We start from the raw sequence: 14,622 nt of genomic DNA on the forward strand, positions 1-14,622 counted from the left end.
AAGGTCCCCGAAGAGCTTTTCCCTTCTAAATGCCACTTTAGTCTAATGATAAACTCAAGTGTATCTACACAAGACATTTCAATTGTTTAATACTAGCATGATTTTTGCCATTTCTGTTTAAAGCAATCTATGAAATGTCATCATTCCATTGAAATTTGTACAAGATTCTAGCCATCGAAATGATTTTGCCTTTTACGGTTATGGTGATAAAGTAAGTTTACCCTGGTTAGTCTGATGCACCAAAGATTACTCAAAGACAACTGATTAATTACTACATGCAATTAAATCCTATGCAGGCATCCCAAGATATACACAACAGTGTTAGATTATCCTTGAATAATCCAAAACAAGTGCAAAAAAATGAAGACTGCACACATTTATATAGCATAGTAAGATTTATACAACCACTCAAAGGGAAGTGAAATGCCAGAATAAACTGTTTTCTCCTTTTCTTAGATTTACTCTATGAAACTTACACATTACCTTTATTGTGTTAGAGTGCTAGTGAATATTGAAATATTCACTAAGTATTCTATGTCTCCATCATACAGACTGTTTCATTTTTAGAAAATGACTTCCATTTGTTAACACAATGAACCTGCTTTCCCCAATACACATTTGTTCATTTGAAGCTACATTTACAAATACTGTAGTAAAATTCAACATAGTTCTAGTATTTAGTGCACTGACTGAATTAGTATCCCAAAAACCAGACTTTGCATTTGCTGTTTATATATTTTAGTGCTATCGTCATCTCATAATGCCGTAAAATGGTAAAATTTGTTTATAAAAAACCACCATTATTGAATTTTACCTTCCAAAAGCTGGGCACTAACATTTATGAAGTCAGTTTTCTTTCTAAGATATCTCTGGTTCAATTTCCAGATACATGAAATGAAAGTATTTTTTTCTGCTGTGCTGCTGGCGACCCATTTGTACACTTTGTCAAAATGCAAATCAAATTCAGGATTTTCCTGCAAAAGACAAGAGAAGTCATGAGGCTGATCTGTACTGAACATTACCCAATGTTAAGTCCATTGTTCAAACATTTTAGAACACCAACTTTTCCTACTGTAAAAGTTTCATATCCTCTTAATGCTATACATTCTGTGCAAATGAGACTTACGTTCATTGTGACATATTACTAGTATTACTGCTAACATTCCACCTACAAGCACTGGCATGAAACTGGGCATGACAGGAAATGAAATCTTCATTAGAACTATTTCCCACAAAGCACTATAAAAGAATCTCAGTTGCCTAAGCAGCTCACACTGACAAGTGTGATGATTAATGTTACATTATAAAAAGTGTGTGCATACACACAATTTTATAAATAGGTGCATTATAGATGATGTGAAAGGCAAGGGTCCTGTGGGGCGAAAAAAAATATGATCCTGTAATTGAAACTATCATAATGCATTCCCAGAAGGGAGCTGAATTAAAGGTGCACAGGCAACCTTAACACTGACTTTTCTATTAAATTCTGAATGCTTGACTTGCAATCATAATTTTTATTAAATATTTTAAGCTATTTATGAATAGTTTATAAAGTATCATACAGTAAAAACACAACATAGAATCATAGGACTGGAAGGGACCTCGAGAGGTCATCGAGTCCAGCCCCCCGCCCTCAAGGCAGGACCAAACTCCGTCTACACCATCCCTGACAGATGTCTATCTAACCTGTTCTTAAATATCTCCAGAGAGGGAGATTCCACCACCTCCCTTGGCAATTTATTCCAATATTTGACCACCCTGACAGTTAGAAATTTTTTCCTAATGTCCAATCTAAACCTCCCCTGCTGCACTTTAAGCCCATTACTCCTTGTCCTGTCCTCAGAAACCAAGAGGAATAAATTTTCTCCTTCCTTCTTGTGACACCGTTTTAGATATTTGAAAACCGCTATCATGTCCCCCCTTAATCTTCTTTTTTCCAAACTAAACAAGCCCAGTTCATGAAGCCTGGCTTCATAGGTCATGTTCTCTAGACCTTTAATCATTCTTGTCGCTCTTCTCTGTACCCTTTCCAATTTCTCCACATCTTTCTTGAAATGTGGCGCCTAGAACTGGACACAGTACTCCAGCTGAGTCCTAACTAGTGCAGAGTAGAGCGGCAGAATGACTTCACGAGTTTTGCTTAGAACACACCTGTTGATACAACCTAGAATCATATTTACTTTTTTGCAGCAGCAGCATCACACTGTTGACTCATATTCAACTTGTGGTCCACTATGACCCCTAGATCCCTTTCCGCCATGGTCCTTCCTAAACAGTCGCTTCCCATCTTGTATGTATGGAACTGATTGTTCCTTCCTAAGTGGAGCACTTTGCATTTCTCTTTATTAAACCTCATCCTGTTTACCTCTGACCATTTCTCTAACTTGCTAAGGTCATTTTGAATTATGTCCCTATCCTCCAAAGAAGTTGCAACCCCGCCCAGTTTGGTATCATCTGCAAACTTAATAAGCGTACTCTCTATCCCAATATCTACATCATTGATGAAGATATTGAACAGTACGGGTCCCAAAACAAACCCTTGAGGAACGCCACTTGTTATCCCTTTCCAGCAGGATTTAGCACCGTTAACAACAACTCTCTATGGTTATCCAGCCAATTATGCACCCACCTTATCGTGGCCCTATCTAAGTTATATTTGCCTAGTTTATCAATAAGAATATCATGCGAGACCGTATCAAATGCCTTACTAAAGTCTAGGTATATGACATCCACCGCTTCTCCCTTATCTACAAGGCTCATTATCCTATCAAAGAAAGCTATCAGATTAGTTTGGCATGACTTGTTGTTCACAAACCCATGCTGGCTATTCCCCATCACTTTATTACCTTCCAAGTGTTTGCATATGATTTCCTTAATTATTTGCTCCATTATCTTCCCTGGGACAGATGTTAAACTGACCGGTCTGTAGTTTCCTGGGTTGTTCTTATTCCCCTTTTTATAGATGGGCACAATATTTGCCCTTTTCCAGTCTTCTGGAATCTCCTGTCTTCCATGATTTTTCAAAGATCATAGCTAAAGGCTCAGATACCTCCTCTATCAGCTCCTTGAGTATCCTGGGATGCATTTCATCAGGACCTGGTGACATCTAACTTTCCTAAGTGATTTTTAACTTGTTCTTTGTGTATCCTATCTTCTAAACTTACCCTCTCTCTGCTTGTATTCACTACGTTAGGCACACCTCCAGACTTCTCAGTGAAGACCGAAACAAAGAAGTCATTGAGCATCTCCGCCATTTCCAAATGCACGTTAAACATTTATTATAGGAGTAATAAAGCATATTCCCCCTGATCTTGATGGAAATCTGATAGTCTTCTAAAGTAGGTAAATGTAAATAGCATTATAAATGAATATTCAAAAAAGCTAATAGAAAGAACATTAAAGGGAAGAAAGAATGAGTAATACTTGGGCTGGTCTACACTACAACTTAAACTGATGTAATTTATGTCACTTAGAGTGTGAAAGATACCCCCTTGAGTAACATAAGTTACACTGACCTAAGCACTGTCCACACCCATGCTATGTCGGCAGGAAACATCATCCCACTTACACAGCTTCTGCCACTCAAAGGGGTGAAATAATTGTGCCGATGAGAGCACTCTCCTGCCAGTATCTTCATCAGATGTGCTACAGCGGCATAGCTATGCCAATGTACAGTAAACTTCCGATAATCCGGTACCTTTAGGACCCGGGGGGTGCCAGATTATCAGATATGCCAGACTATCAGAAGGGGGGGCTATGCGGGGTCTGGAGTGGGGTGGGAGGGGATGCCACCCCAGGCCCCTCATAGCCCCCCCTTACGGTAGTCCGGCTCTGCCACAGGCGTCCCCGATTCAGCCGCTGCCGGTCAGTTTCAGCAGCAGCTGAATCGGGGATGCCTGCAATAGAGCAGCTAGGGTGCTGCCGGGTTGGTCCCGCAGCGCCGAGGGGCGGCGCTACAGCACCAACCCAGCAGCACTCCAGCTGCTCTTGGGGACGCCTGGGACAGAGCAGCTGGGGTACTGCCCGGTTGCTCCCGTAACGCTGCCCCTCGGGGCTGCGGGACCAACCCGGCAGCACCCCAGCTGCTCTAGGGGACGCCTGGGGCAGAGCAGCTGGAGTGCTGCCGGGTTGGACCCGCAGCGCCAAAGGATCTGCCCCGGGCATCCTGGAATCAGCCACTGATCTGTTTCAGCAGCGGCTGAATCAGGGACCCTTGGGGCAGAGCAGCTGGGGTCCTGCCGGGTTGGTCCCGCAGCGCTGAGGGGCGGTGCTACGAGACCAACCCCGCAGCACCCCAGCTGCTCTGCCCCAGGCATTCGGATTCAGCCTGCTGGTGAAACTGATGCTGCTGGTCAGTTTCAGCAGCGGCTGAATCCCAACGCCTGGGGCAAAGCAGCTGGGGTGCTGCTGGGTTGGTCCTGTAGCGCCGCCCCTCGGCGCTGCGGGACCAACCCAGCAGCACCCCAGCTGCTCTGCCCCAGGCGTCCCCTAGAGCAGCTGGGGTGCTGCTGGGTTGGTCTCGCAGCCCAGAGGGGCAGCACTACGAGACCAACCCCGCAGCACCCCAGCTGCTCTGCTCCCAGCTTCCCCGATTCAGCTGCTGGTCAGTTTCAGCAGCAGCTGAATGAGGGAAGCCTGTCCGGCTGCCCCAACACTTCTGGGTTCCTGATGGTGCCGGACCATCAGGAGTCCCGGAGCATTGGATGCCGGACTAATGGAGTTTTACTGTAGTACTCTAGTGTAGACTGACCCTGTGTTTTCTCCCCACCATTCCCATCTCCAGTTATACACTAAGTTCTGAGGTATGTAATACTAACAGAAAAAAGGAAATGTTACCTTCTACAGAACAGATATGATTTTCAGATTGAAAAAACAAGTTACTGACATGGACATGCATAATCTAGGATTTATGAAAAGGCAAAATACCTCAGGGCTATACATGTTTCAACAGATGAATCAATGTGTTAATTTCTTGGGGTGGTCATAAAAATGTAATCTCATCATGTACATCTGCTTTAGGCAGGTCTATCTAGGTTCTTACATATGGCTCATCACCATGGTTTCAAAATGCCTTTTTATACAAACTTTATTTAATCTAGCATGAATAATAAATCACCTGTAATGCTTTCATTCTATAATTGTAACCCATTTGAAGGGGACCTAAATTGGGAAAGGAGTGTTTCTCTTAATTTCTGCATGCAAGCCAAGTTCTACCTACCTGAGATGCCTCTGACAGGCTACATAGATATTGAGATTGTCACATGGGCTATGCTGGGTTCAGCTACCCCTCACTGGAGTTCCAATAATACCCGTTGACAAGGCAGATTAGGCTATAGGCAAAATAAGACAGATAGCTCATGTCCCAGCCCCCAACCCTCATGTGTTGTCAGAATCTAAACCATGTGTCCAAGAAATTAGATTTGACAGAACTCTGAATACAAAACTTTTAAAGTTGTTGTATAGTTACAGTGATACATTCCAAACATGCCACACAAACACGAACACATACTTTAACAGCATCTTTGGCATCAACAACAACAAGATCTCGAAGTGCCCACGCTGTCTGCCTTTTGTAGAAATCTCCCTTATCAGATTTCTTCACCTTGACCACATTTACTTGCACTGGACGTTCTGTTGTCACTGTAAAGTACAGAATTATTTTCAGCAAAGAATAGGGGGTATTTTAACCAGTATTAATGTCATCTCATCTACGTTTGAATCTATGAATTCTAAACAGATTTTCCCCTTTAAACAGCTTAAAAAATGAAACCTTTGTCAGGAGGGATCCTTTAAAACAGACAAACTTTATCCCAGATACACAGAGACATAATTGTATGTCTTTGCACAATTATTCTTTGCATAATGTCTTAAAATCAGCCACAGCACTATGTAGGCATCTGTTCCTCGTTTGTTTTCTTATAGAAGGCCTAAAACAAAGTGATACATTTAAAAAGCAAAGTTGCATCTATAATGTAAAAAGCCAAGGACTGATACAAAACCATAATGAAGCCCACACATAATATGGGCATGACAGAATATATTAAAAACACTTAAGAGCCTCAGTCAATGGATCAAGAGCTCATTGCACTATGTGCTTAAAACTAGACACCAAAAAGATGGCCCCTACCCTAAAGAGTTTACAAAGGTAGCCATGTTCGTCTGTCTCTGCAAAAACAACAAAGAGCCCGGTGGCACTTCAAAAAACACCAACAACAGATTTATTTGGGCAAAATATTTTGTGGACAAGGATCCACTTTGTCAGATGCATCTGATGAAGTGGGTCTTTGCCCAAGGAATCTTATGCCCAAATAAATCTGATAGTCTTTAACCTGCCACAGAACAGGACCCGTGGCGAGTAGATTGCAACCCGGAAGAGCCAGATTTGGGCGATCTGCACATGTGCAGAATGATCTGGGCATGCGCGGATTGCCGGACAGCGCGGCTGGCGAGTGGGGCTCGCCGTGGTTCGGCAAGCCCTGCTTATTAGTATCCACAAATACATCACAGCAATGTTTCTCAAACTGGGGGTCACGAGCAACTTAGAGGGGAAGGGTCGCAGCTGGATTCAGTTTTTCCACTTGCGACCCCTCTCTCCTGGGCCGTGAAGAGCGGCAGGGCAGCAGAAGGCAGCTGCCGGCAAGCCGCGCAGCGTGGCCGGGGTCGCGGGACTCTAGGAGTGCGGCTTATCTGCAGCAGGAGGCAAGGTGGCGGGAGAGTGAGGCCAGCACAGGAGTGGACACATGAGGGGCAAGGCACAGTTGCCGGGCGACAGAACTCTTCCCCAGCTGGGAGAGGGCGGGGGTTCCTCAGGTAGCAGGCTGGGGGATTGGGCAGAGGACTGGGGGTAAATAAGGGCAGGTGGGGGTCAGAGGAGGAGGCAGAGAAGACATGGGAAAAGGAGTGGAGAACAGAGAAGAGGGGGGAGAGAGAGAGAGAGAGAGAGAGAGAGAGAGAGAGAGAGAGAGAGAGAGAGAGAGAGAGAGAGGAAAAAGAGGCACAGAGGAGAAAGCGACAGGGGGAAGGAGCCTGGGGGGGGGGGGGAAGAAGGGAGTTAAGGACCGCAAATGCCTTGAAGGAACCCCAGGAGTGCAAGGAGTCTGGTGAGAAGGGGGGAGGAAGTGACTCAGGGCAGTGAGAGTGGTGTGTGGGGGTCACAAATTAATTTAGCATTTTAGGGGGTCGTGGTATCACAAAGTTTGAAAACCCCTGCATCACAGGGTTGGGGTGGAACACGGAGTTAAAAAAATAAATCACTAAAGAAATCAAACAAAAAACAGGACTATGTGGCACTTTAAAGACTAACAAGATGGTTTATTAGGTGACGAGCTTTCGTGGGCCAGACCCACTTCCTCAGATCAAATAGTGGAAGAAAATTGGCACAACCATATATACCAAAGGATAAAATAAAAAAATGAACACATATGAAAAGGACAAATCAAATTTCAGAATTAAGGGGTATGATATTAGAGGTGATAATTGGGGAAGCTATCTTTGTAATGGGTAAGATAATTAATGTCTTTGTTTAGACCTAGGCATAAAGTGTCAAATTTAAGCATGAATGACAGTTCAGAGGATTCTCTTTCAAGTCTGGTATGAAAAGGTCTTTGAAGCAGGATGCGGGTAATCAAGTAATTGAGACAATGCCCTTTCTGGTTGAAATGGCAAGAAACGTTTTTCTTTGTGATCCTGTCTAATATCTGTTTTGTGGGCATTGATTCTTTGGCGAAGTGTCTGAGACCTTTGTCCAGCTTAGAATACGTGGACAAAGCTGGCAACGGGGTTTGTTGCAAGGGAAGGTTCCAGGGTTGGTATTAGTGTGGTATGTCCTGTGGTTGTTGCCAGCTTTGTCCACATATTCATTCTGCTGATACCATTATTGGATCTAACCAATTGAGTTATAAGATCAAGAACTCATATTCCTGCTCATCCAGAAATATAATTTATGCTATCATGTGCCGAAAGTGTCCATCTGCTATGTACACTGGACAAACGTCTCAGACACTCAGACATTAATTGTCTTACCCATTACAAAGATAGCTTCCCCAATTATCACCTCTAATATCATTAGCTCACAGACATTTACCTCTCCACCTCATCCCCCTTTTGATCTGAAATTTGATTTGTCCTTTTCATGTGTTCATTTTTTTGATTGTATCCTTTGGTATATATGGTTGTGCCTATTTTCTTCCACTATTTGATCTGAGGAAGTGGGTCTGGCTCACGAAAGCTCATCACCTAATAAACCATCTTGTTAGTCTTTAAAGTGCTACATAGTCCTGTTTTTTGTTTCAGCTACACCAGACTAACACGGCTACATTTCTATCACTAGAGAAATCAGGTTTGAATATGAAACTGCCTTTTCTGATTAGGGTTATTATGGGAGGGGGTAGGGAAAGGGGTGTTTGTTTTTTGTTTGCAGGGGTTCTGTTAGGCCAGAAGCCCCTACGGCTTGGAAAGCCTGCAGCTGAACTCAAAAACAAAGGATCAAAAGTTCAAAGCATAAAAGGTAGCGCCTGCATTTCCCCAGAGCTCCCTGCTCTGGTTTCTAATCAGTACACCCCAGCTCCTCTCCCTTCACTTTGCAAGTAACCAACGTTATTTAAAGGTGTTGAGCCTAAATAGCTATGCTCCTCTTAATTTAATCCTGGCCAATAATGTTATTTGATTAGTCAATAAGGGCACGTCTGCCTTTGAAGCATATCAACAACCTCAGGGCTGTTGCTACACTCCAAAAGTGAAAGCACTGCAGGGAGCATGGGGCCAGAGGGGGACTCAAGCAGCCCCCACTAGCTCCATGCTCCCCACAGCGTTTCAAACTGGCAGCACCACACAGAGCCCAGGCTCTACAGGGCACAGCCTCTTTGAAACGGCATGTGCAGCCCGGGCCAGCTGGGAGTTCCCAGAGGGCCCAGACTGCACATGGCATTTCAAAGCTGCAGCGCCGCTTACAGCCTGGGGTCTGCCCTAGCCTCTGTCCCCGAGCTCCACGCAGCACCACTGCTTTGAAGCACCCCCTTTTTTCCTTTTCCCCTTGCTGCCTTTTTCTAATAAAGGCAGTAAGGGAGGAGTGGGGGAGCGACTAGCTGTTCACATCCTACTCTAAACCACAGTGAGAAATTAAACCATAAACGCTCAGGTCACTCGCTTACTCCTAAAAGCACACCTGAACTAGGGTCCGTCGCAGCTTTAACAGCAAAGCTTTTTTGTTAAGAACATATGAAAATTCATTTTCACTCTACACCATACCTGATTCCATTCATTTATAGTAAATGGAAGTACATGTTCTCTATACAGGCAAGGAACAGACTGAAACATGAAAAGCAGATGCCACTTAAAGAAATTAAATAACTATTCATTTTACTGTATTTAAAGTGAAAATACTCAAATACATTGAAAAGAAATACCTTGCTGTGTCTCTCAATCAACATGCATACCTGTAGCACACAAAAAGCAGTTTCTCTTCTTTTTGCCTGCTTTGCACACATTCACAATGCTCAATAAACGTTCGTCATTCGGAGTGAAAATATCTCTCTGTAAGGCATGCTTGATTGCAGTCATTTTTGCCCAGCTGAAAAGCAGGAATAATAATAAAAAAAAGCATTCTAAGTATAGTATGATGTTCGAGCACATTTATGAATTGGTTTAATATACAAGGAATTGTTATTTTCCTGATAGATGACAACCTCTTGAAGAACCAGTTACTATGTGGATCACCTCTGTGTGTAAGAGCCTCATGCACCCATCAGAATCTTTGAACAGTGCTACACATTGGGCCTTGTCTGTGGCTATGCATGTCTTTGTGCTCCCACCTACCCAAGGGCATAAAGGAAGGGCTGCCTCAATCAACCCTCAGTTCCTATACTAATTCAGAATCTCAAGTAAAGGGGATGCTGAAAAAATGGGGATGGAGGAGACTCATTAGATCCATCTGGATGAAGAGATCTCATAGAACTGTAGTGATATACCATCTCATAGAGCTGGAAGGGATCTTGAAAGGTCATTGAATCCAGTCCCCTGCCCTCACAGCAGGACCAAGTACTATCCCTGACAGATTTGCCCCAGATCCCTAAATGGCCCCCTCAAGGGCTGAACTCACAATGCTGGGTTTAGCAGGCCAATGCTCAAACCACTGAGCTATCCCTCCCCTTACCTTATAAAAGGTGAGTAACTGTTTTATCTTCTTTGTCTTGAAAGTAACAAAGAGTGCCACTTTTGAAAGGTGGGGTTGAAGATTCCTAACTACTACTAAATAGTGACTGTAATATGCCCCTACACATTTGCCATTTGATCTTATAGCCTCTGCAATTTTTGCTGCAGTTCACTGTAAGTACTATGAACCTAACACAGCTAAATGAGACAATGCAGCATTGCAACTTCAACAATGTTATCCCTCTTTGCATCCCTCCACTAGCTCCCCCTCCTTTAGGATATCAAACATTAAACTGCTCATTTTCACTTTCAAGTACTTTCATAGACAATCCGCACCTTGCTTGTCTTTCATTGGCTACTGATCATCACCTCCAATTGGCCCATGAGGTCAGCCTTCATAATTCACTTGTTAGTTTTCAAATAAGCACTTTTGTGCTCTCTCTCATACTCTCACTTGTACTTGAGAAGAGCTCACCATAAACATTCAAAAAGCTATCCACTTATCTTCCTTCATATCCCTCCTTAATACTTTCTCTCGCTGTGATGCTCCCACCCCTCAAAAAAAGCAAACCATCACCCTTGATGATAGGGGGGCTCATATGCTGTGACCACTGTTTACGACCAATATTGTCTCTGTCTCCTTGTACTCCATCTGTTTGAATCCATATGTTGTCTCATGTCTTGTCTTTAGAGTACAAGCTCCTTTGGCCAAGAATTATCTTTCAGTACTGTGTTTGTGTAGCACCTAGCACAATGCAGTCTTCACCCATGACCCTGGCTCAAAGGCAGATAAAGTAATAAAAGAGTAATACGAATAATCTGCAATACCATTCATTTCTCTCTAATTGCACACACTGTAGCAATCAGTACCTGCTTCTCTTCCATAATCATCTTACCTAAATATTCTTAGAAGCTGTCTCCTTCTCTATTTCAAGATGTACATGAGATTACATAAGTGTCTAGTGAGATGCCGTAGACCAATGTTTCCCAATTTTATTTGGCCACAGAACCCTTTTAAACTTGAAAGAATTTTGCAGAACCCCTAATAAGAGTCTTATATATGGAACTGAAAAAGGAGACCACAAATAAGTAAGGATAATAATAAACAAATGCTAAACAAGGTCATGAGATCACCATTTAGTTTAATTGCAAATATTTAAAAACAAAAATGACAATATTTTCTTGCAGAACCCTTATTTTCACTTTGAACCCCGAGGTTCCACAGAACACCATTGAGGAAACACTGCCATAGGCTGTACTGATATCACAACACAGATTAAACCCAGCAAAACATTTTCCTTAGACGCTACCAAAGCTACCAGAACAATGTGTACATTAGGGATGTTAAAATGTGTTATTTGTATAATTGTGTACTAGCAGAACATTTTAGCAGGTACACTTTTACATGTGGGGAAAGGAGGCGGGAGCCAGTGCCTGCAGAGAGCCCACTTTTAAGCAGACTCCCCATGAGAACCAGCTCCTGGCTGCCCTAACCCATGCTGCTGCTTCTGTGGGAGCCATGAGTGCAGGTGGGTGGGAGGCAGCTCTGTACAGCATGCACAGGGGGCCAACTTAAAAGCTGGCTCCCTGAGTGTATTGGCTCCCACCTGCTGTAAATCAATCTAAGTTACAATTTAAGTTAAGTAAATTATGTAATTTAACTAGTGGCCTCCATACTAGTTAAGTTTAGATCAACTTAACTACAGGTCTCCAGTGTTACCCCTAAATAACATAACTAGAGCAACTTAAGAGTTAGCACTGACTGTTAGTTGTGCTTAGGTCCCCTACATCATACATATGCTAGTCCTATTTGTCTCTGGTGTCAGTATTATCTGCAATATATGCAGAAGAGATTATACAGATTATAATGAACAGCCCGTTCCAAGCTTTCAACGTATGCCTCGCCACGACAGCTACATATGCTGAACTCCCAGGGTGAATGTCCTGTATCCGGCACGGAGCAGGCAGCAGGACTGGCCCCTGTCCCAGCACAGACCCAGTCCCCCCTCCCGAGACTGCACCTAAACGCCTCCGAGATCCCGGGCAACACACACTCCGGTCTATTCGAGAGAGACATTGAACCCACGTCGCGGGCGCTGCGGGTTTTACCCCATTTGCTGACGCGTTTCCCGCGGGGCGCTCCCAGCCTGGCCCGACGGGACCGCGCCCCTTGGCCCCCGCTCGGTGCCGGGAGACACGTGTGACGCCGCGGGGCCCGGTCGGCGTGATGCCCGTGGCCGCCGCCGATGGCGAGGAGGGAGAGAGGGGCCGGGGGGGGGGGGGTCAGGCCACAGCGCGCGGGGCTGCCCCTGCAGAGCCGGGAGCCAGGCGCAGGCGGGGCCGCTGGGCTCCGCGCGAGGGATGCTCGCAGCTCTCTGTGCACAGCGGGGCTACCGGAGCCGACGCCCCCCTCCCTTACCGCGGGGCCGCGCAGGCGGGCGCAGGGGCTGGGGTGGTGGCTCCTCCTTAGGCCGCAGCGGCTCCGCCTCCGACCCATCTAACGCCACCGTTCGCAGAGATCCGGCCGCGGCTGCCGCAACGCAGAACCGCGGCGTCGACCTCTTCCTGTCACGTGACAGGGTCCGGAAACACCGCAGCCCACTGGGAGGGGCCTCAGGGCTGCCGCGTCTCAAGAGGGCGACCCCTGCCGGCAGGAGGGACAACAGCCCGGCCACCGCCGCGCTCTGCGAGGAACTGGGCGGGGAAACGGTGGAACGAGCCAATAGGAGCTCAGGCATGAGGGAGAGGGCTCACCTGTGGAGGAGATGGGGGGCAGCTGATCTGGGACTGTGGGAGGCGGAAGGCTCATTAACTCCTGTGGTGTGCATGGGGAGAGTGGAGCAAAGTGGGGCAGCAGGGTCATCAGAGTCGGGCCCCCAAAGCACCTGAGAGCAGAATTACATTTTAAAATGTATGTTTTAACATTTATCTTTCTGCTGACTAGAATCCCTTTGGCAGGTGATCTGGGGATGCAGCCTAACTCCAGAGAGAATTGCCCTCTACTTCTCACTGACGGGGTTAATTCAGTCCAAATGGCATGTAAAATACTATTAGTCTCATTCCTTATGCAGAGCTTTACCTGAAAATATGGAGATAAAGTGCCTGGTCCCAATGAGTTTGCAACCAGGTAGACAAAACACCAAATGATGGTTCTAAGTAGGATGCAACAAAAGCAAACGTTGATTGCATATTGAGGTATATGATGTTTGTGTATGGCTTTGTGATGGAGACAGCTAAAAGATTTTATAATTTTTTTAAAAAATTGGGGATATTTTTGTTTTGGAAGTAACATTAATTACTACAGCTGTCAGTTGCAGTTAACTCTTGATTAGAATTGTGACCAAGCAGAATTTATTTTTTAGTTAATCACACTGTTAAACTATAGAATACCAATTGAAATGTATTAAATTTTTGGCATTTTTCTACATTTTAATACATATTGATTTAAATTACAATACAGAATACAATTGTGATCACAAGAAGTCCTCGCTATTCATGGGGCGATATGTTCTTGAGATCCTTGCAAATGACAATATCCATGAATACTGGAGTGGGAGTATTTGCGACACAACATAACACATTGTTTGAGTAGTAAATTCACTTTACATTAAGTCCCATAACCCCAATTTCAGATAAGTAAAGGCCAAATGGCTCACCTTACACATAATGGAAAAGCAGATATATCTGGAATTGAAAGCGGAAGTTATTTAATAGTACTTTGCAAAACCACCCAAGAGTTTTGGATAAGAAATGAAGAAATCCATAGCCTATTAAAACTGCAAGGAATTACCTGATTTGGAATTTATTCATTACTTCAGAATAAATACCCCTTCTTTTGCAAAAAGTATCAATGAAATTTTAGTAACCAGAAAGGTTCAGGACTTTGGTTTTACACTTAAGCAAAAGGCATCTCCAGCAGCTCCATGTACTCTAGCACCAGTACTAATTCAGAGGAAAATAGGACACAGAAGCACTAACATCTGCAACATCTACAGTTTGGATTTTGACCTTTCAAAGAAAGACTCAGCTCAGGCATGCACAGCTAATTAGATCTGATAGGATCACAACACACAATGATACAGTGAGAGATTGTGTTTAAATTCTGCCTGACATTGGCATATAACTCCCATCAACCTTGAAAGAGGAGATTGCAATTTGGTCTATACTGTGAGTGAGCTTCTCTTCGTGGTCAATAAACCTCATTCACATTTAGCAGCAGTTGCATAAATTATCATAGAAATATAGGGCTGAAAGAGACCCTGAAAGGTCATTAATTCCTCTGTGCTGATGTAGGACCATATACATTTTCAACATCCCTGACAGGTATTTGTCCAGCATGTTCTTAAAATTTTCCAGTGACAGGGGGTGCCACAATCTTCCATGGAAACCTAGTCCAGAGCTTAAATCTCCTGAGGGTTAGAAAATTCTCCCTAATATCTAACCTGAGTTTCCCTTGCCACAGATTAGCCCATT

General features: G+C 44.2%; 1 protein-coding gene across 4 annotated transcripts in view; it reads right to left on the minus strand.

Annotated features, from left to right (window-relative positions):
- Window positions 1–12,784, minus strand: part of EXOC1 (exocyst complex component 1) — a 53,673-nt gene extending 40,889 nt beyond the window's left edge. For 2 of the 4 annotated variants that reach the window (XM_075930394.1, XM_075930393.1), the window contains exons 1-4: window positions 12,569–12,782; window positions 9,435–9,568; window positions 5,510–5,640; window positions 815–974 (exon numbers count right to left, since the gene is read on the minus strand). In XM_075930394.1, the coding sequence (XP_075786509.1) occupies window positions 815–974; window positions 5,510–5,640; window positions 9,435–9,558 (415 nt within the window). In that variant the 5' untranslated portion in view covers window positions 9,559–9,568; window positions 12,569–12,782. Of the gene's footprint in view, window positions 1–814; window positions 975–5,509; window positions 5,641–9,434; window positions 9,569–12,568 lie in introns of all 4 variants that reach the window. The other 2 variants (XM_075930391.1, XM_075930392.1) reach the window with 2 other exon arrangements.
- Window positions 12,785–14,622: the final 1,838 nt, after the last annotated feature.

This window comes from Pelodiscus sinensis, chromosome 5 (genome assembly GCF_049634645.1).
Source record: "Pelodiscus sinensis isolate JC-2024 chromosome 5, ASM4963464v1, whole genome shotgun sequence".
NCBI lineage: Eukaryota > Metazoa > Chordata > Testudines > Trionychidae > Pelodiscus > Pelodiscus sinensis.